Source organism: Lynx rufus, unplaced genomic scaffold, assembly GCF_022079265.1.
Source record: "Lynx rufus isolate CCGP_SWC_20201006 ecotype Redwood Valley unplaced genomic scaffold, mLynRuf1.p SCAF_2, whole genome shotgun sequence".
Classification (NCBI taxonomy): domain Eukaryota; kingdom Metazoa; phylum Chordata; class Mammalia; order Carnivora; family Felidae; genus Lynx; species Lynx rufus.
In genome coordinates, this window is record NW_025814834.1 from 204,135,010 (window position 1) to 204,157,865 (window position 22,856).

The window sequence follows — 22,856 nt, forward strand, 5'->3', positions numbered from 1 at the left end:
GATTCAATAATTAAGATTTTTACTTAATACAGAAATCTTGGTTCCCAAATTCTGAACATGGCCAAGAAGAAATACTGGTGGAAAACACAGAAGACACAAGAAAAGACTAGAAGTACTACCAACTGGAGGGGGAAGAAAAGTGAATAAAACCACATAGGGTTTTGGAGGCAAAGGACCAAGGTTTGAGACTCAGACTATGAGGATCTAAGTAAGTAGTTCCCAATTCCAAAGCACATCAACACGTATACAAACAGCAAAGTGCTAAGAAAAAAAAGGAAACAATCTCATTTCAAACATTCAAACCGTCTTATGTTCCAGGCACTTAGAATAATAAATATACAGACCTTATCTTAAAAAGAAACAAGCTCTATCTAGTACGGGAGATCTGCATATAAATACACACATACAAAATGACACCCAACTAGCATTTATTTTCTGCATATCAGATACTGTTCTAAGCTTATTACATGCTCCATATATCAACTAATTTATTCCTATGAGCTTGGTCTATTAATATCCTAACTGCACAGATGAGGCACAGAGAGTTTTAAGTAATGTGTCCTGAGACACACAATTAGTAAGTGAACAAATTGGATTAGAAATTTTCATTATATTCAAATTATAAGGGACCTTATGCCTTTGCTAAAGGGTCTGAACTTCTTCCTGTTGATTAGTGGTTCCCAACTGGTGTTGGTACATCAAAATATACATGCACCAGGCCCCTCTTGGTGGGGGAAGAAGGCCCTCCCAGAGTTGGGAGGATGTCCTATCCTCTGCGTGTTGAGGTCAACAAACCCAAATGGAGAAGTGATTTTATACAGGTGATGAGGAGCCTCTAGGCTCAGGGGCAGACAACTCCAAAAACAGAAAGAAAATGTAGCTGTGAGTCCAGTCACACTAGCTGGGAAGGTCCTGGCCTATTTCTCTTAAATTTAAATCTACCTAAACGGGTAAGCTCAATATCCTTTTCACTCATGTGCCTGAAGTGTAGATAACAGTTTTTGCCTACACACTCGGATACCTCCTGGCAGAATAATTAACGCTGTTTCACATACCATGCTGAACAACCCTGGCCTCTGCCCCCTCACTGCTTTCAAAATAACTATACTTACAAGGGTATCTTCCCCCATTTGCATTTCCCATATATAGGTTTCAAGAAGAAATCAAGAGAACTGTTTACCAAAAAAGAAGAAAAAGAAGACTCTTTACCACCATTTACCCGGCCCTTTTTTTCCCCTTTGAAACAACTATCCTGGTTGATATCAGTACACCGCTTTACCTACGCGGAATCACAGGGCAGCAGAAAACAGCTCACCTCTTGCTTCACAAATGAAGGAAGTAAACAACTTCCAGTTGGGAAAACAACTGCCCAGTGAGTGCAGAACTATGACTTGAACCCTGGGTCTCTGCCACCAAGTCCTGGGAGACAGGCTGACAATGAGTGGTAAGCTGAACTCTTGTAGGTGGATCACAACCTTTTTTATTTTAATAGTTATGCATAGAAGAAATATAATCACCACACCTCACCCACCGTTTCAGATGTTACTGCAAGTTTTAGTGAACAAGAATACACGTCCAACACAAACATGGACAACCAGGGAGCAGTAAGGAAGTAACTCCAGTTCCAGAAACAAAGTGACATGCCCCTCTCCTAACTGAAGGGTTAAATTAATAGCAGGCAGAGCACGAAGCCTTGATCTCTTCCACTCTAATTCATACACTTCATTTCTTTTTCTTGTCTTGTTGTATTGGCTAGGTCCTACAGTATAAAGCTACAAAGAAACCATCACTGATAGTATCCTTATCTGATTCTAAATTTAATGCTACTTCTAAAGTTTCAAGGTTGGGGCGCCTGGGTGGCGCAGTCGGTTGAGCGTCCGACTTCAGCCAGGTCATGATCTCACGGTCCGTGAGTTCGAGCCCCGCGTCAGGCTCTGGGCTGATGGCTCGGAGCCTGAAGCCTGTTTCCGATTCTGTGTCTCCCTCTCTCTGCCCCTCCCCCGTTCATGCTCTGTCTCTCTCTGTCCCAAAAATAAATAAAAAACGTTGAAAAAAAAAAATTTTAAAGTTTCAAGGTTAAGTATCATGGGGTTTTTTAGAACTTAACAGATACACTGTTTTTGGAGTCAATGGGAATTCCTTCCTATTCCTAGCTCAGGAAAACTTTTTGAACACTGAACTGATCTGCGACCCACCCTTCTCCCTTCTCCCCACTCCATGCTGCCTTCCACCCTCTTACTTTGTCTTATGTCAGGTTCCTTCCAACATCCTCGGTGCTTCAAAGTTCTAGATCTGCCCCCCAAACGAACAGAATCTTTGAAGATATTCTGGGGGTTCTATACCGGTCCGCTGTTTCAGTTCCCCAAACCAAAATGCTTCTAACCCTGTCACTGAAAGAAAATCCTAAAACAAACACTGTTCTGATCATTTTTCCCTCCCATCTCTCAAACACACCCTTCGAAGTGTCCCCTTCTTTAAAATAAAAACTCGAGGGAACAAAAAAAGGAACAAGATTCTTCTAGATTCCTATTAACTTTCCAATTCACAGCCTGGCTCTGAAGAAGTCTGCTTAAGTAAGTGACTAAGAGAATCTCAAGGATTTAAGTTTTGAGGGAGGCAGCTGGAGCCAGATGTTCCTACCTTCTACTCTCTCTCCTCTGCTAAAATGAAAAATAGTAAAAGAAAAGACGAAAGAGACAGGGGTAGTATTTGTAAGCAAGTAAGGTGGTGGTAGGATATAAACACTGAAAAGACCAGAGGGGAACACCAACCCTTTAAAGCCCAAGCAAGTTATAAACTCTCTCCCTCATCAGTTTTTCTTTCAAAACAAAAGAGCACAATCTTTCCCGAGGCAGCAGCACCGAGCGGAGCAGCCAAAATGTTGCATCATACAATCCACTCCGAGTTTGAGCAACAAGAAACCCAGATGGTGGTAAAACACCTAAGACAGGAAAACCCAAGTTGGGAATCTCGGTCTTTCCCGGAAGCCTAAGAATGTCTGCTTTTTTTTTTTTTTTTTTTTTTTTAAGACCGCATCGAAAATTAAAGTTACAGTTTCAAGCCAGCGGGAAGCGAAATGCTCTTTGAGAAAGCGTTCCACGAAGTTGGGTCCATCATCTCCCGACTGGGAGGCTGCGGCCCCGGCCCGGGTTGGGGGGACCTGGAAGCGAGGGTGGGGTGGGGTCGGGCCGGCGCCAGGGCGGGAGCGGGGCTGGGGGCCGACGGGGCCCCACCCCCGCCCGGGGCCGGGAGCGCAGCCGCTTTTCCCACCCGGACGCGGGACGACGGTCTGGCGTCGGCCGGAGCCGGCGCAGCTGGAGGCGGTGACCGCCGCCCCGCGTGCGGGCTGCCGGGGGTCCCGGTCCCGCCCCGGCTCCCCCGACCGGCCTGGGCGGCGGGAAGGCGCGGGTGGGCCCGAGACAATGGGCTGGGGGCGCGGGAGCAGCCTCTGTGGGCCCGGGAGGCGGGCGCCGCGCGGGGGCGCAGCGGGGGCTCCGCGGCCGGGGAGCGCCCGGTGCGCAGGGACGCCGCCCCCCGCGGTCGGGCGGACGGGCGCCGGGGGCTCGGCGCGGCGGGACGGCGGGCGAGCGCTCACCTTGACGAAGAGCTCGATGACGGGCTCTTTGTCCTCCTCCTTCAGCCCGTTCAGCGGCATCGACAACGCCATGGCCGGCTCGACTGCGCTCAGCGGACGGCGGCGGCGGCTGCTCCTGCTCCCGGGTGACTCCGACTGAGGGTTCCCGCCGCGCTGCGCTGCGCCTCCCTGGACAGTCCCGGCGTCGAGCTCGCCTCAGCCGCCGATGCCCAGCACCGCCCCACGCCCCGCGAGCGACTCGGAGGCGGCCCCAGCCCGAGCCGCTTCAAGCCGCGGGGCGGGGCCGGGGGCGGGGCCAAGGCCCGGCGCCTCCGGACTCGGGAGGAAAAGAGCGGCGGGAGCTGGGGGGCGTGGCCTGGGGCTGGGGCGGTAAAGCAGCTCAGGCTCGGCGGGTAGGTGGGCGGGACTCCGAGCCCCGCCTCCCGAGGGGGCGGGAGGGAAATTCCCCCGGGGGTCGGAGCCTGACACCGCCTCCCGCCGCAGCGCGGGCGCGTCCTCGCAGCTGCCGCTGGCGCTCTGCCAGGTGACCTCATGCCTTCGGCTGGCCTGGGGAGGCGAGGAGGCGCCTCCCGCTCTGTCCCGCGCTGCAGCCCACTCGACTCACAGCCCTTTCCCCCTTTCCCGCAGCGGCCACCTCCCCAAGTCTTTCTGTTAGGCGGAGCTGCCTTCCGGAGGGACAACTTTTCGGAAAGTTTTCATCCCCTTAGAAACGCCTTTTTTTTTTTTTTTTCTCCTCCGACTTCTTCCTTTTTCCTTTGACTCTCCTGTCACTTCTATCTCGGGAGCCAGCATATTGACAAATATTTATGAGGCCCTCGTGTGTTCCAGGCCCCCGGTGGTGAACAGTACGGACAGGATCCCTCTCCTAGAATCTACAGTCTGGAACTGCAACCCCAGTGCCGGAAGGCTAGTAAGGATTCCCAAGCCATTGTCTGTGTTCCTCCTGCCTGGACTGATTTCTCACCCCCCTTCACCTGGAGTGCATCAGAATCACCTGGATGCTACACTTGGCCCTGCTTTACCCATCCAATTCTCCTTCTCCGGGGAAGGGAGAAATTCACATTTTAACAAGCATCAGGACAATTTTGATGTAGGTGGTCCTCAAACTGGAAACTTAAGCCCCTGGAGACAGAAACTGTGATACTTCTTTTTTTTTTTTTTTTTTTGGAGAGAGAGCACGAGCAGGGGAGGGGTAGAGAGAGAGGGAGACACAGAATCCGAAACAGACTCCAGGCTCCGAGCTGTCAGCACAGAGCCCAACACGGGGCTCAAAATCACAAACCGTGAGATCGTGACCTGAGCTGAAGTCAGACGCTTAACCAACTGAGCCACCCAGGAGCCCCTGTGATACTTTGAGCCAGGCAGAAGGTATGCACCCAGTCCAGGTTTCCTACTGTTGAACACTTGGGGAAAATGTCACCCCCTCTGGAAAGAGTTACTTGTTCCCTCTTCTGGCTTTAGGAAATGCTTGACTCACAACTACTTCTCACTTACCAGGTTAAGTTGAATGATGAAGGCCAGACGTGGGAGGTTTGTCTCTCTACACCCTTAGCGTATTAACACACGTTGGTGTTGGAACAAATTGAATGTATGCATGAAAATATAGTGAAACCCGCAGCTTCTTCCTCTCCCAGCCCGTAGCAAGTTGCTCAAGTGTTCTTGTAGGGACTCTGTTAAAGAGACAGTGTACCCCAGAGGTTAGGAGCACTGCTCTAGAGTCAGAGCCTCAGTTTCACTATGGCGCGGTGGGGCCCTGTTACCAGTCTTTGCCTTTCCATGTGTGCTGCTCCGTCAGCGGTGGCTGTTATCAGAGCCTTGGGCCTTATACTGTCCCTGTTCCCCCCTGCGGGCAAGGATGGCGTCATATTCAACTCCCAACTCCCTCCGTGACCAGCTCGTTTGTTGGAAAGGACTAAATGCTAGGAGGCTGCCCCCGAGATAGGGACTTGAACCTAAAACAAACTGGAGTGCCTGTGTGGACTCTGAACTGAACCCAGTGTTAGTTTTTCACAAAATTATGAACTGAACCAAAGTTCCCTTCCCGCCGCCCCCCTCCACCCTGCTGGAACAGCAACCAAAATGGACCTCCAGTTCAAAGCAGTTCCAAGTCTAAAAGGATCAAATGGCACTTCAAAGAAGGCCCCAAACTGTCCCTGGGGCCAAGGAACAGTTCAAGACATCCTATTTTCTAAGGCGTGCCTGAGGGTTTGTCGAATTCAGTTTGAATCAGCGAACATTCCCTGTGGTGTCTGTTGCAAGTCACGTGCTGGCATCCTAGCACCAGGACACAAGGAGATGGGGAAGGCGGGGAAGCAGGAGAAGACCAGGGCTCTTTAGACTTCCTTGACTACACTCAGCTCTTACCTGAAAGGAAACCATTCTTCTCCTTGGGACGCTGAGGCAGCGATAGTCTCTAAGACCCAGACCCTGAGCCTGTGCTTAGAAACCCAGTCATAGTCACTCCTACTCCAGCCCCCCCCCCCGCCCCATTTCCACCCCATAGGCTCACAGGGATGGGTAGAGAGGGGGTGAGTAGGGATGTTTCTGCAGGGAGGCTCCCTGAGCACATTGTATTCAAGTCTCGTTTGCCAACTGTGAAATGTATGCATATTTTGCATTCTGTACTCATGTTTGTTTTGGTAGCACACACACAAACCTTAAAGACGGGTGGAGATGTGCTCTCTTTCCCACCTCCCCCCACACCCTTCTGACCTCATCTTAACTGCTCTCCCCTTTGCTCTCTCTACCCCAGCCACACCCACCTCCTTGCTATCCCTTGAACGAGCCAAACGCACTCTTGCCTCAGGTCCTTTGCACTTGTTATTCTACCTCTGTGGGACATTCTTCCCCCAGAATTCCCGCAACTCCCACTCCCTTGCCTCCTTCAGGCCTTTGATCACCTGTCACCCGCTCAGAGATCTCCCCAAGTAGCATCCTGTTTGCCAGTGCAAGCTGTTCCGTTCTATCTCACCCTACCCCCTGCCATTTCTCTCCGGAACACTTACCACCCTCGGTCATATATTTCACTCACTTATTCGCATATTGTCTGGCTCTCCCAACTAGACCATAAACTCCATGAGAGCGGGGATTTTTGTTCCATGTTGTTTATGGCTATATTTCCAGCTCGTAGAACTGCTCATGGTACGCAATAAAAACTTATGGGATGAGTGAGTGTGCCCAGTTGATCTACAGTTTCCTGTACCCCTGGCTTACCCTTTGCAGGGTCCTGCGTGTGCCCAGCCTGAAAAGCCAGGTGGTCTGTGTTTGTTACGATTGCCACTTGACGAGGAGTCAGGTTTTCCAAAGGACCAGATGGCGCCTCCAGAAAACTTCCCCGAATGACTTCCTCTTCCCTCCTCCCACTCTTGATTATGTGGCGTTATTGACTGACGGGCTCAACCCCCTTTCTATAACTTTCTAGACAGTAGACAGGGGTGCTATGCACGCGGACTCTGGGGCCAGACCGTCCGCTTTCCAGTCTTGCCTTGTCGTCGACTAGCTCAGCATAACTTATTTAATCTCTCTGCGCTTCAGTTTCTCATCTGTAAAATGGACCTAAAAATCAACTTGGGTAAGTTACTCAAGTACGTTCCCTCGTCACTACAGCAGACAACATAAGAGAACCTAACTCCTAGAGTCACTGTGAGGATTAGGTGAGACAACATTGGTGCAAAGTATTTAGTTAAGAAGCATTTAAGAAATGTTAGCGATTGGGGTACCTGGGTGGCTCAGTCGGGTAAACATCCGACTCTGGGTTTCGGCTCAGTTCATGATCTCTGGTTCGTGAGATCGAGCCCCAGGTCGCTTGGGATTCTCTCTCTCCTCTGTCTCTCTCTCTCTCTCTCTCTCTCAAAAATAAATAAGCAAAATGAAGATAATTACAATACCTACCTCATAAGGTTGTTATGGAGATTATACAGGTTAATAAATGTAAACCATTTGACACAGTGCCTGGCGAATAGTAAGTGCTCAGTAAACACTAGTGGTTATGAATGCTCTGCTCTGATTCCCTCAGTGCCTGGCATATGATGTAGGATAATAATCATCAGACTAAGTGAAAGAATCAATCACATAAATTTCAAACATTGCTTTTTAACTTCCCCCCTCCTAAGTTCATATTGTTCTTTCTCTCACTGCACGTATAATAGGTGTTCAATTATTCTTCGGTGATGTCAATCAACCCAGCTATGGAAAATCCCAAGGCAGCTTTGAATTTCAGCTATGTCCCCATACTGTGAATTAGGTCCTATAAAATCTCACTAATTGCCACTTAGCCATAATTCTGGCTAAAGTTTAACCTGAATGCTGTGTCCATAGGAGCAGCAACCTGTCCAGCCTCTCTATAGATCTGGGTTCACCTGGAGGCATCAAAGTCACTCCACAAACACAGGAGCTGGACACAGCCTTTCCAGGCCTTTCCAGGCTCTAGGGATAGAGTTCCAGTGTGTGGGTCCAAGGACGGACATGTTCATCCTGGCCACAAGCCCCAGTAGATGGACCTTCATTAGGAAAAGGACCATCCAGGTACCACTGGAAACCAGGGTACCGTGGAGAAAACTGAAGTTCAGAGAAGTTAAGCAGTTTGCCTAGGGTCACACAGCCAATGAGTGGCAAAGCCAATAATCAGACCCAGATCTCTTTATCCATGTTGCCCATACCCTGGCCAACCATCTGCTCATAATGCTGGTCTTCAGGTTCTTAAGGGTGTTTAAAAAAGGGGGCGCCTGGCTGGCCTGGTCGGTGGAGCATGTGACTCTTGATCTTGGGGTTGTGAGTTTGAGCCCCCGTGTTGGATGTAGAGATTACTTAAAAAAAGAAAATCAAATCGAAGGGAAGAAAAGATGGTACATAAAGTTTTTAGCACGGTGTAGACATTCAAAAACTATCATCTTCTGCTTCTTCTGCACAAACCCCTCCTCAACTCAATTTCTCCTTTGCCTCATGGTCCTGAGGTCAAAAGATGTTGCATAATAGGTCTTGGCTCAAATTCCAACTCTGCCACTTACCAGTTTAGGCAAACAGTTCCACCTTATTGAGCCTCAGTTTCTTCTTCTGCCAAGGGTCAGAGGCTTATGTTGAATCAGGGAAGGAAGGGAAAGTTTACACAGATGTGAGAGACCATTATTCATATTGAAAAGAATTCACTAACATGCTCACAGGATCTACTGGGTTGGCTGCCTTCAACATTACTTCCAGAGAAAAACAGCCTAGAAGAGCACAAGTGGGGGGAGGGGCAGAGAGAGAGGGAGACACAGTATAGGAAGCAGGCTCCAGGCTCCGAGCTGTCAGCACAGAGCCTGATGCGGGGCCGAACCCGCAAACCCACAAACTGTGAGATCATGACCTGAGCCGAAGTCGGAAGCTCAACCGACAGAGCCACCCAGGAGCCCCAAAAATTTCTTTTGGAAAGAAATAAATAGTTGAAAGAGCATTCTGAGTGCAATTAAGCCTAAACTTGCGGACAGTTGCCTTTCCACTTCTGCAGTAGGGACCTCGAGCAGGGCGCGCCCTTTCACAGTCTAGGTTTCCAGCCCGGCCACAGTTCAGTGGGAGAACTCACGTCTCCTTGCTTCGCATCTCTTTTCCACTGTCTGCATCCAGCTCCCTCCCTGCAAGGACTGATCTTGAGGGTGGTGATCTAGCCTCTGATCCTGGCCCCAGCACGCTCTCTCTCTCTCTCTCTCTCTCTCTCTCTCTCTCTCCCCACACACACACAGTATTAAAACCATTTGGGTGCAATGCACATCTGCTTCCCTGGGAACAGAAACCCTACCCTCAGCCCCTTCCTGCCCTGCTGGCCTGGAGACTGTCTCGTCTTGGGAAAGTTACAGGTTTCATTTTGTCACTTGGAAGCCGCAGCAGCCAGGAAGGGAACCCGAGTTGACTTGGAGCCAGGGCCTTAATTGGATTGGATCCCTGTGGAGGCCATTAGCCTCTTGCTGCAGCTTGGCAGGGAGGAAATATTTCCTCCCTCACCCCAGGCCCCACTTGCACACGCCCCAGCCAAGATCTTCAGTGGCCTACCACCCAAATAAGGTCCTGTATTAAGTTTCCAATTATTATGATCCTCCTTTCCATTCGAGCAGCTTTTTACTGTTTCCAGGCACTAGCAACCGCCGTGTTAGGAGGAGTCTCCTTTGATCTCTTCGTTCAGTTATGCCACATATTTTTATTGAGGGCCTACTATGTGTCAGGCACCTGCTCCAGGCCCAGGTCAGACAGCATCTTGGCTTTCCCGAAGATTACATTTTATTTGCGAAGACAGAGAATAAGCCAAGACCCAGGACAATTTGCCCATGTCAGGAGGTAATAAGAGCTACCATGAAGAACAAAGCAGAGTAAGGGGATGGGGAGGGGTGCTGGGGGCAGGGAGGAACAGCCTCGCTGATAAAATGGCGTTTGAGTAAAGACCTGAAGGAGGTAGGACAATATCTGGGCAAACAGTGCTCTAGGCAGATAGAACAGCAAGCACAAAGGCACTGAGGCAGGAATCTCCTCAGAGTGTTGGAGAAATGGTAAAGAGGCAGCTAAGAAATCCCATGTCTGGACAGTTTGGTGACTTGCTTGCTGACCAATTCAGTGGCTTTTACCCACTCCTCTGCCTAGTGAACCCTAAAGATTAGCAGAGGGTTTAGAAAATTTTCTTTAGCTGGGTAACAGAAATCATCCAGGATGATAAATAACCCCCCCACACACACACATGATACATATATATATATATATATATATATATATACACACACACACACACACATTCCACCCAAATGAATGGTTTATGTGTGTGTGTGTGTGTGTGTGTGTGTGTGTGCGTGTAAAAGTACTCCTCATTAGAAGAGAGAAGTAGCATTTTTTAGCTGAGTACTATGCTTGTAACACTGCACATTGGGCTTTCAATAGGAGGAAACCGTGACTCAGAGAAGACATGTGACTTGCTTAAGCCCACACAGCCCGGGGTTTGAATGCGGGTCAGGTTATATGCCTGTCTCCCCTGTAGCCCGTGAGCATTGTGAGGGCCCATCCATGTCTGTCCTCTTTACCCTGGCACAAAGCACAGGGCCTGGCCCGGAGTCGATGCTGACAAAAGTGCTGATTATGTGGTTGATGATCTCTATCTTCAAAGTCTGTTCTGATTCTAATATACCACTTGGCTTCCCCATTAAAATGTGATCCATCTAATCATTGAACTATTCTGCAGCTGTTAAAACGATTGTTTGCTTAGGGCAGCTGGGTGGCTCAGTCAGTTAAGCACAGGACGCTTGGTTTCAGCTCAAGGTCACGATCTCGTGGTTCATGAGTTCGAGCCCCACGTCAGGCTCCGCGCTGGCAACGTGGAGCCTGCTTGGGATTCTCTCTCTCCCTCTCCCTCTGTCCCTCTCCTGCTCACACACTCTACCTCTCTCAAAATAAATAAACTTTAAAAAATGATTGTTTGTTTAAATAAGACATAGTTCATCCATAGAATGGAATAATACACAGTCATTAAAATGATGTTGAGGGTTGCTGAGAATAGATCCACGGACAGGGTCTGGCCACCGGGGTGATGGCATTCTATCTATACCTCTGGCCTCCGCTCAGTGCCACTGGCTACTCTCTTAGCCCATACCCCACTCCTACTTCACCCTGGCTCCAATTTCCTAGTCAACCCTAACACAGCAGCCCGGAGGCTCAGAAATGACAATAGTGATCATCACCATCGTCATCATCACTATTATTATTAGATAGGACACTATCTGGGGAGGTTTACGGGACACTCAATATGCGCCTGATTGAGTGGGTTACAAATACAGTCTCATTTAATACCTACAACCTCATTTAAGACCTGCCATACCTACGACACGAGTGGAGTATTCTTTTTTATTTAAGATGTTACTTTTAAGCGATCTCTACACCCACCGCGGGGCTCGAACTCACCACCCCGAGACCAAGAGTCACGTGCCCTGCCAACTGAGCCAGCCCGGTGCCCCTGAGTTTGAGTATTATTAGTGCTCCCCATTTTGCTGAGGACAAACTGAGGCTTAGAGAGATTAAATCACTTGCCCAAATCAATCAATCAATCAATCAATCAATTTGAACCCAAGGCTCTTCTGACCCTAGATGGTGCTTTGCTGCACCGTCCATCCTTCTCCCACCACCCACCGCCATCCCATGGGCAGTACTCTGTGTTCAGCAGTCTTTCCCTAAACGCCTGCTCTGCCCTTTGCCCTTTGCCTCAAGAATATGGCTGCGATCTTCAACATAGACAAACAGCTCTGACCACAGAGGGTCTCCACCCAGAGCTTTGTGGCCCTGAGTCAGATGAGCAGCTCATTTCCTACTGTCTGAAGGTGCAGAGGATGCCAAGCGGTTGCCCCGGGAGAATCCCAGGCCTGGGTAGCCTACTTCCCGGCTGTTTCCTTGCTACATAAGAGCAAACGTCGACAGTCCTCTCCAGCCATACATTTGGACTTGAATAAGGACGTCTCTTGTCCATCCTTGGGCATTCACAGTTCATTTATTTGGTACTTTGAGGCCCGAACAATCAGTCCTTTAGATCACAGCTAGGTAGCAGAGGGGGCGTTAAACTATTTGAAATTCAAGCAGTCAGCTGTATTTTTTTCAAAGCTGAGAAGTGTCCTTCACGCTTCCCCAGTGCTGAGCCGTGCTCGTGCTCGTGCTCAATGCCAGTGGCCGGAGGAGCCCTGCAAAAGGGGAAAAGGAAAAGCAGTAGGCTGATGTTTTCGCAGCTGCATCCCACACCCTGGGGGGGCCACCTTCCTCGCTTGCTGGAGGCTTGGTGATACCTGCTGGCACACAGAGCTAATGTAATGTCCACGTCTGGACACCCAGGGGACGGTCCCCAACAGAAGGACAACAGCCTTGCCTGAGCTGATCACATACACGGCCAGGGACCTGAGGGATGAGCCCAATACTATTTTCTTCTCCCATTTGGTTTACCTCTTAGTTTTCAGGTGAGATTCTGGAAGGAATCCTTTCTTCCCCTGCCATTCTCTTCAGCTGCTGGATACACCCCACCAGGGCAAGGACCAGAACCCCTGGATTCACCCAGCGGGGCTCCCACAGGAGTGGGCATGTCCAAATCCCACAGAATGCTGATATAGGCCCCATCCCAGTCCCTCAACAGGGGAGGGCGACAAGAACAAGGAAGGTGAAAGGGGGCCGGGCGCCTCATCCTGCTGATCAGAAATAAACACAAGAATCAGCAGGAACAGGATATTTACATGACCTTAAAGTGTCCCTACAGATTGCTTATTGCTTGCAAGGAGGAAAATTGTAACTTCTACGGTGGAGAAAAACCAGACCACCTCTTAACTGTTGCTCAAATTGAGCACCACTCTCTCCAGGCAGACAGACATGGGCGGAAGGGGTGGGAGGGGGCGGGGAAGTGATGCATATGGTATCAGTTTTGCAAATATTCCAGCTGAGAATGCGCAACCTGAATCTAGTCAAGAGGAGACCCAAATCGAGCAACATTCTATAAAATAACTGGTCTGTATTCTTCCAAATACCAGCGTCGTGAAAGGCAAGGCAAGGCGGCTTGCTGTTCCTGACTCAAGGAGATTAGAAAGACACGTCAGGCAACTAAATGCAATGCGTGAACTTGGCCAGATCTCGTACTGGAGGGAAAAGAAGACCGTAAAGAACATTCCTGGGTCAACTGACAGCATCGGAATACGGAGAGTAGATTAAAGTATTATGTCAATGTTACATTTTCTGGATTTCATAGCTGTACTGTGGTTGAGTAAGAGGATATTTTTGTTCTTTAGAAGTACATAATGGGGCGCCTGGGGGGCTCAGTTGGTTAACTCTCTGGGTCTTGGTTTTGGCTCAGGTCATGATCTCGCGGTTCGCGGGTTCGAGCCCCACGTCAGGCTCCACGCAGACAGTGCCAAGCCTGCTTGCAATTCTCTCTCTCTCTCTGCTCCTTCCCCATTCGTGCTCTCTCTCTCTCTCTCTCCCTCTCAAAATAAATAAACCTAAAAAAAATCGCATACTGAAGCGTTAAAGGGGAAAGGGGCATCAATGTCTGCAATCTGCTCTCAAATGGTTCAGAAACCATAATGTGTATTCCATAATTATATGTATCTATCTATATGTCTATATATCTACCCATCTATCTGTCTCTATTTACCTATCATCAAAAGAGAGAGACAGAGGGAGAGAGAATAAACATGGCAAAATGTAAAAAAAAAAAAAAAAAAAAAAAGGTGAATCTAGGTAAAGGGTATTTAAGAGCTCTTTGTATTATTCTTGCAACTTTTCTGTTAGTTTGAAATTATTTTATTTTTTTTGTTTTTATTTTTTTAACGTTTATTTATTTTTGAGACAGAGAGAGACAGAGCATGAACGGGGGAGGGTCAGAGAGAAAGAGGGAGACACAGAATCCGAAACAGGATCCAGGCTCTGAGCAGTCAGCACAGAACCCAACGCAGGGCTCGAACTCACGACTGTGAGATCATGAACTGAGCTGAAGTCGGACGCTTAACCGACTGAGCCACCCAGGCGCCCCTGAAATTATTTTAAATTAAAATAAACATCATAGGAGTCCAGAGGGGGGAAAAGTTGGATCCCCAATTGAAATCCAGGGAGTTCTTCCCCCTCCTCTTTGAGTAACAGAACATTCTATGACTTCTCTCTTTGAAGGACTTTTTGTGGGTTCGTTGGTTCCTCTTTTGCTAAGAGCCAGGAAAACACTCTAGCCCTCTTAAAGACTTTTTTCTTTTTTTTTTTTTTAAGTTTATTTACTTATTTTGAGAGAGATAGAGAGAGGCAGAAGGAGAGAGAGAGAGAGAGAGAGAGAGAGAGAGAGAGAGAATTCCAAGCAGGCTCCGCATGGTCAGCTCAGAACCTGACAGCTTGAACCCACAAACCATGAGATCACAGCCTGAGCCGAAACCAAGAACCAGATGCTTAACCAGCTGAGTCACCCAGATGCCCCTAGCCCTCTTAGATCATTACCACTGGGACCACCAAGTCTGGCCATAAGGGCTGGGCTTCCCAAGTGGGCCAGGTGAGAAGCATGGGGAGCACAGGCACACCCCCCTGTCATTCCAAAGTGAAAAGGCAGAGATTCTGAGCCTCTGGGACCCACGTGGAAAGTAAGGAGAAAGAAAAGGCTGCACATGATTCCTCCACATGATGACAGAAGCCTAGCACCCCACCTCCCTTTGTCTCCAGTGGGGCTGAGAATCAGCCGATCGAGAAACCACCTTTTTTAAAAAAAATTTTTTTTTAATGTTTTTTACTTCTTTTTGAGACAGAGAGAGACAGAGCGTGAGCAGTTACTTCTTTTTGAGACAGAGAGAGACAGAGCGTGAGCAGGGGAGGGGCAGAGAGAGAGGGAGACACAGAATCCAAAGCAGGCTCCAGGCTCTGAGCTGTCAGCACGGAGCCCGACGCGGGGCTCGAACTCACGGACTATGAGATCATGACCTGAGCTGAAGTCGGACGCTTAACCGACTGAGCCACCCAGGCACCCCCCAGACGCAAGGATGTTTAACACAGATATAAACTGAGCACCTGCTATGTGCCGGACATTGCTCTAGGCCTCATGAATGCCATAAAAATAGAACAGAAGCTCTCACAGAACTTCCATTCCAGTGGGGAGTCAGGTTCTATTAGGAAGAGACAAATAGATACATAACGTGTCAGGAGGTCATGTGCTGTGATGAAAAAGTAAGTTAAGGGGATGGAAAGTTTACCCATCTGTGAAATGGGGTATCTACAGGTATCTCACTCACACCCTCATCACAAGGATTAAGTGAAGTCATGTATAGAAAATGCTTAGGGGCTCCTGGGTGGCTCAGTCAGTTAAGCATCCGACATCAGCTCAGGTCATGATCTCACGGTCGGTGAGTTCGAGCCCCGCATCAGGCTGTGTGCTGACAGTTCAGGGCCTGGAGTCTGCTTCGGATTCTGTGTCTCCCTTTCTCTCTCTGTTCCTCTCCTGCTCATGACCTCTCTCTCTCAAAAATAAATAAGTATTAAAAAAAAAAAAAGTGCTCGGTGTTTAAGACAGAGTGTTAAATACTTTACATGCTTTGTAAATGCTCAAGAAGTGTGTATTTGTTTGAATGGATCATCTCGTTTATTTAACAAGAATCTCTTGAGAAGTTTTTAACGTGTACTAGGCCCTGAGTGGGTATCAGGGTGATATAGCCCAACTGCGGCGTTCAAGCTCAAAACCGTCTAGAGGGGGAGACAGATAAACAGGCAATTCCGAATATCACGTGATGAGAACCAAGCCTTATCGAGTGCTTACCGTGTACCAGGCACTATTTTGAGCATTTTATCTGTGTTGAGTCATATAATCTTTTACAACAACTCTGAGCTTAGCACTCTTTCACACATGAGAAAACTGAGGTTCCGAGAGGTTAGGTAATTAGCCCAAAGCTAGAGGCATTGCAAAAGGGGCAGAGCTGGGATTCTGAACCAGGGGACCCCAGTGTGTTACGGGAGCCCCGAGGAGGCCCCTGACAGGACTGATCAGGGAAGGCTTCTTGGAGGAGGGCCCATCGAAGATCAGGTTTGCATCATGGGTAGATAGTAGCTGGGCAGTTGGGGAGAAGGACTGTTCAGGTTGTGCGTGGGCCCGAGGGGAGAGAGAGAAGGCCGTTGTGGTTCCCAGCTATTAGTCTGAGATGAGGAAGCGGAGAGGATGAGTCTGGACAGTAGGGCAGGGCCGGTCAGGGAGGACTTTCTACCGTCCGAAGAGATGTGGCCTTTCTCTTTGGTGTGGAGGTGCAATGAGGAGCCGGTGAAGAGGCTGCCTGTCCTGGTGGGGGTCCTCCAGGTTGAGTGGAGTGGGCAGGGGGGCACCCCCACGGTTCTGCTCCCTGAGCTGGTAGGTGCCCACTTTGAAAGAAACAGCCACCTGGCCGGGGGACTCCTAGTCGGACCCGGGGTCTCTCCAAAAGGGGGTCACCTAAACAGCCAGAACAGGGGTACCTGGGCCAGTTGCTCAGTCAGTTAAGAGCCTGATTCTGGATTTTGGCTCAGGTCATGACCCCACGGTTTGTGGGTTCGAGCCCCGCGTCGGGCTCCGTGCTGACAGTGCAGAGCCTGCTTGGGATTCTCTCTCTGCCCCTCCCCTGCTCTCTCTCTGTAAAAATAAATAAATAAATGTTAAAAAAAAAAAAAAAAAAAAAAAGAACCAGAATAGAGAATGAGAGGGGGAGCCCATAGCTGGGTCCCTGAGATGGCAACTGTGGGACCTAATGGAAATCTGGGGCTTGGGTCTGGTTGATATTCTTGACTAAAAATGAAACAAAGCAAAACTTTCTGAGGGCCCCTGGCTGGCTCAGCTGGTAAAGCATGTGACTCTTGATCTCGGTTCTAAGTTTGAGCCCCATGTTGGGTGTAGAGATTACCTTAAAAAAAAAAAAAATCTAAAAAAAAAAAAACCCATAAAACACTTTTTTTGGAAAGGTTATGCAAGCATATGGTAAGATAAGTAAATAATAATTCAAGCAGTCCCATGGAGCCTAAGCCCAGAGGCACCCCCCTCCCTCCACCTTGGTCTCTCATTTCCCCTCCCCCCAGCCCTGCGCTTGACCATTTTTCTGGACTGCCTTCCAAAGACATTCTATGCATATATGCATAGGTTTATGTAGATGCGTCCCAGGGAGGAATTTTAATAATGAATTTTAATGTTCTTCTTTGGTGGTGGCGGGGAGTCCATTAAAAAGTAAAATATGTTCATTGTAAAGAACATGGGGGGAGAAAAAACACAAAAAGGAGAAAAGCAGAGCAAAAGCTGAGCCGCAAAGGCAATCACCGCTCACGTTTTCAATCACCCCAGGATTTCTGCTTTAATAAGAAAAACAAGTAACCTTTGAGGCATGGTAAAAAGAACTCCGCCTTCCCTCCCAGCTGCCCCCTCCCAATGGCATGATATTTGGAATCATGCAGATTATTATTACTTCAGACGAGAAAACGAGGACTGGGAGAACTAGGCCTGTGACGCTAGATCTCCCGGTTCCAGAGCCCCCTTACACTTCGGGGCCCCCACCTTTTCCCTGTCTCTCAGGCCTCAGGAGGGGGGTCACCTCCCTGCCCACCAGAGACAAAACCTGACTTCCCTCCTTGGTCTGCCATTCCCTCCTCCCGCTGCTGGGATGGGGACCCGGTGAGGGAGGTACAAGGAGTGTTACGAGCCCCGGCTTTGGGGTCAGAGTGCCCTTGGCCAGCTGTGTGACCTTAGGCAGATCACTTAAGGTTTCTGTATCTCCCTCTCTCTCCTGCCCGAGTAGTGCTTGCCCACGGCATGCACTCAATGCTTTTATCATTCCGGTGCTCTCGGCCAGAAGGTGAGGTGGATAGGAGCCCGTTCCGTGTTCTGAGGGCCATGTCTCCACACGCCCTCCCTCCCTCCCAGGCTAATCTGCCCCTAAGCCCCAACTTCCCAGAAGCGTATAGCTCTTTGCTCATGCCGTACCCTCTGACCCTCTTCTCAGGCTTTCCAGCCTGAGGAAATCTTCCTCAGACTCCAGGAGTCAGAGGCGAAGCCTCCAGGGATCCTCCCACAAATAAACCTCCACCCTCAGTCCAAATAAACCTCTTCCTCCTCTGGATCCGGCACCACCGCACAATGGACGAACACATTGTATTCAAATGATTTGTGTAACCCAGGGATCCCCCCCAGACCCTCCAGTTGACAGGGGTCACTAGTTCTTTAAAGTTGCGTCCACAACCGTTTTATGAGTTCCCAGCAGATCCCTCCTCTGGCCATCCCCCTTATTCTGGGAAAGCTTGCCCCAGTATCAGTTCCAAGCATGCAGGCAGAGAAGGCAAAGCTAACCAGCTCCTGGCATTGTTTCAGTGCCGTTACTGGTCCAGGGATGACCACATGACACAGCTTGCCCAGTCAGACTGAAGGGAAGCCCTTGGATGTCTGGTTTAGGGGCACAGCCTCTTCCTCTTGCCAGAAGAGTAAGGAAGCATGTTTGTCTAGGGGCTGCGGGCAGCCATCTTGTCATCAAGAAGGTAGCTAACCTTGGACTGGATCCAACGTGTAGAGTCAGAGACAGAAATCTCCTGGGTCCTTAGGCCACTGTGGAACCACTGAATCAATCCATCCTGAGGCCAGGAATGCTCCGGGACTTCCTGTTGGTGAAATAATAAATTACCTTAATGTTTAAGCTTGAGTCGGGTGTCCACATCACTTCTCACACCACAAGAGCTCAGATTGAACTTCTCGAGCACTTACGACGCATCAGGCACTGTTCTGAGAGCTCTGCATGCAGAAAATCACTTAGCATTCACAGCTACCTTCATAAGTAGATGTGATCTGGGTCACAGCTAATAGCACAGTCTCTGGACCGAGACCTCCTGGGTTTTCATACCTCTGCTACCGATTGTATAAACTTAGCCAGCTGCTTACACTTCCTAGTCCTCAGTTTCCTCATCTGAAAATAGCACCTACCTCATAGGGTTGTAGTAAGGTTTAAAAGAGGACAATCCAGGGGTGCCTGGGTGGCTCAGTCGGTTGAGCGTCCGACTTTGGCTCAGGTCATGATCTCGCGGTCCGTGACTTCGAGCCCCGCGTCCAGCTCTGTGCTGACCACTCAGAGCCTGGAGCCTGTTTCCGATTCTGTGTCTCCCTCTCTCTCTGACCCTCCCCCGTTCATGCTCTGTCTCTCTCTGTCTCAAAAATAAATAAACGTTAAAAAAAAAATTAAAAAAATAAAATAAAATAGGACAATCCACATAAAGTACCTGTATCAGGGCCTAGTACCTAGTAAGTGATGAAAAACTTAGTCTTTATGTTATTGTTCCCATTTTACAGATGAAACCAAGGCTCAGAGAGTCTATGACAGGACCTAAGTTTACACTTGCAGTAAGTGTGTCAAACCCGCATAATCTATCTCTATGGTCTGCAGTCTTAACTGCAGGGTTCAAAGCCCCAGTGCCCGCCTGGGGAGAAAAGCCCAGGAGACGTGCAGGTTACAGGCAGTCCGTCTCATCGGCCTCCCAGGACCGCATCCACTGAACTGGCCATCTCCAGACACGTCTAGCGCCCCAGGGGTGCTGTCCACACCCCCAGTTCCGGTCGTGGAACACCACCGCCCACAAAGTGGTGGGAAGGCTGGGGTGTGGCAGGCGGTCTGGAGGGTTAGCGGTGACAGTGCGGGGTGCCACCACTTAACAGCTGAAGTTTGATTGTTAAATAGCCTTCTTCTGGGGCGCCTGGGTGGCTCAGTCGGTTAAGCGTCCGACTTCGGCTCAGGTCACGATCTCGCGGTCCGTGAGTTCGAGCCCCGCGTCAGGCTCTGGGCTGATGGCTCAGAGCCTGGAGCCTGCTTCCGATTCTGTGTCTCCCTCTCTCTCTGACCCTCCCCCATTCATGCTCTGTCTCTTTCTGTCTCAAAAATAAATAAATGTTAAAAAAAAAATTTTTTTTTAAATAAAAAAAAAAAATAGCCTTCTTCTTAAAAGCCCAGCAAACATTTCCGCCCCGGGAACCCTGGGACTCTACACAGGCTGCCTTTATCTTCAGGCTCCGTTTCTCTGCTCCCATTTTCGGTGACAAGTCTCCCCTCCTTTGCTCACAAGAAGCCTTCCTCTCACGGGCAGGGAGAGGCTGAGGGCAGGGAGAGGGCAGTGCCGCTCACACCCGAGGTGGCCATCGGTGTACGTGGCCACGCAAAGAGCCTCATCTTCCCGGAGGAGTGCCGCGGCCAGGTCTTAATCTAGCATTTCTCGCCCTGCCAAGTCTGTGAGCGTGTTGGCATTCAGGCCTCTGGCTCCGGGGCCCAGTCTTCTTGCAGGGAGTGTCCGAGGAAGGAAGACCCAGCTAAGGCACTCCTGGCCCTTCCCGACTCGGCGGCTCACCCCGCCTCCCCAAGAGGCAGTCCCGAAGCCGGGCCTCTCGGCCTTTCCTGTTCTCTTCCCAGGCTCCGGAAGAACAACAGGATGTGAACTGCGCCTGAGCCGTTTTTGGACTTGACCGAGTGGCAGGTGTTGGCAGGCCGTCCGCAGAGGCTAAGGCTCCTTGCTCAGTTCCCCGCATCCCACCGCCAGCCCCCACCCGTCACCCCAAAGGTGGGAGAACCCCGTCCCAGGAGATGAGTAATGGATGCCCACGGATGAGTGGGGTCCACTGTGCACCCCAACTCCCGAACAGAGGGGACAGGGGCAGAGAAGGTCAGAAGGTGGAGCTGCAACCAGATGACCTGGGTTTGACTCCCCGGGCACAACTCTCTGCCTCAGTTGCCTCATCTATAAAAAACAAAAACAAAACGGCGGTAACAATAGTCCCTCCCGCCAAGACGGTGAGGAGTGAATGCTTTAATCTGTGTAAAGCAGTCAGAAGAGTGCCTGGCACATAAAAAAGCGCTACGTCCGGTGTTTCGTGAGAAAAATAAATTCAGTAAACATTTAAATGTTGATTTATTTTTGCGGGGCGCCTGGGTGGCTCCGTGGGTTGAGCGTCCGACTCCGGCTCAGGTCACGATCTCGCGGTCCGTGGGTTCGAGCCCCGCGTCGGGCTCTGTGCTGACCTCTCAGAGCCTGGAGCCTGTTTCTGATTCTGTGTCTCCCTCTCTCTCTCTCTCTCTCTCTCTCTCTCTGCCCCTCCCCCGCTCATGCTCTGTCTCTCTCTCTCTGTCTCAAAACTCAAATAAAACATTAAAATAAATAAATAAATAAATAAATAAACAAACTTCGCTGAACAAGTGGTAAAATTGAGGCACGGGGAGGGGCAGGCTGTCGCCCAAGATGTTACAGCCGGAGGGTAACAGCAAGCGCTAAAGCTTAGGGAGCGCTTTCAATGCCCCAGACGGAGGGTTGTTTCATCAGTGTTTTGTTCTTGTCCCCAGTGTAGAAGTGAGGAACTGAGCACAGAGAGGTTGAGTAACATGCTCAAGGTCAAATTGCTAGGAAGGGGTAGAGGCAAGACTGACCCCCAGGCAGCCTGGCTGAGCAAACAGCAGGACAAAGCTAATAATTAACTGTCGTTTACAGAGAGCCCCCAGCGGTATTGCAAAATACGTCATCTTCTCATCCTTATACCACCCGGCGAAGTAGGTACCATTACTGTGCCCATTTCACAGATGAAGGAACTGAGGCCCGGGTGAGAGTATGCAGTCTGCCCAAGTTCTCACAACAAGACCGTGGCAGAGCTGGGGTTTCTAAAAACTAGGCTCTCCCGCCTCCCCGGCCCTCTTGATTTCCAGCAGCTTCCCCCCGTCTGGCTGGAGCCTGTCCTGTTGCCCTCCGTCCCTCCCGGGCCCCAGGGCAGCGCGTGCAGAGAATGCAGAAGCCACTGAACCACGGTCTGGACAAATGCGCATTATGAGTGCGGTCCGTCTGCCAAGCGGAGAGAGAGCCTTAGAATGTAGCCAGAGCCAAGCGGCTGCTGTTCGGGACCAGCCGCAGCCCCACTCCCTGCAGCCGGACCCCAAGATCAAGGATGCTCTGGGACGACTGGACTCCGCCAGGCTCGGAACACCCACTGGTAACAGCGGTGCTCAGCTCGGCTGGATCTCCCACACGCATCGTGCCAAGACTGGGCCTCACTAGGACCTAACGAAGAAGGTTCTGGGAGTAGCGCCATCTTGCACGGGGCAGGACAGTTGAGCGTGAGGAGCATTGACTCTGGAGCCAGACAGCCTGAGTTCCAACCCCAGCCCTGCCACCGCCTGGCCGCGGCCTCCGGCAACTCTTACCCTCTCTGGGCCTCAGTTTTCCCATCGCTAGAAGAGGACGATGAGAGCACCTACGCCTCCCAGGGTGGGTAAGAAAACAGCATGAGGACACGGGAAGCACTTCGAAGAGTGCCCAGCACACCAATGAGCACTATGTGTTTGCTATTTTGAGGAAACCGAGGCTCCAGGAAGCCCCGTGACTCGGCTCACCTCACTCAGGTGCCACATAAAAGAGCCAGGACTTGAACTCAAATCCCTTTGACTCCCGAAGCAGCCCTTTGTCACACGTTGGGGGCAGAGTCCCCCGATGGATGAGCAGGGTTTGGGGTTGAAGGGAGACAGACGTGTTAGGTTGACGTGGGAATGGGCCGCACAGCTGCCTCGTAGTAGAGCCAGAGAAAGGGCCCCGTCCCCACAGCGCCAACGCTCAGCCGCGCCCACCCCGCCTGAAGGCAAGTCAGATCAGTCCAGAAGAATTCCTCGGGCACCTACCGCGTGCCACGCCAGGCACTGGGCACTGAGAAAAGAAAAAGATATCATACACAGGTCTCGTCCTCCAGAAACCCAATAATCTAGTGAAGGAGATGAGTATACAAACACACAAATCACTATCAAGC

The 22,856-nt window shown here is 50.1% G+C and overlaps 1 protein-coding gene and 1 long non-coding RNA gene across 2 annotated transcripts in view; both read right to left on the reverse strand.

Moving 5' to 3' along the window:
* Positions 1-3,825, reverse strand: part of CLIC4 (chloride intracellular channel 4) — a 67,009-nt gene extending 63,184 nt beyond the window's left edge. The window contains exon 1 of the mRNA XM_047083273.1: positions 3,596-3,825. Coding sequence (XP_046939229.1) covers positions 3,596-3,667 — 72 coding nt within the window. The 5' untranslated portion in view covers positions 3,668-3,825. The remainder of the gene's footprint in view (positions 1-3,595) is intronic.
* Positions 3,826-12,132: 8,307 nt separating this feature from the next.
* LOC124514893 (uncharacterized) lies at positions 12,133-19,116 on the reverse strand. Its single transcript, XR_006962692.1, has 3 exons — positions 19,017-19,116; positions 18,587-18,697; positions 12,133-12,273 (listed from the first exon to the last, which is right to left on the reverse strand). It is a non-coding gene; the product is annotated as an uncharacterized LOC124514893 (long non-coding RNA).
* Positions 19,117-22,856: the final 3,740 nt, after the last annotated feature.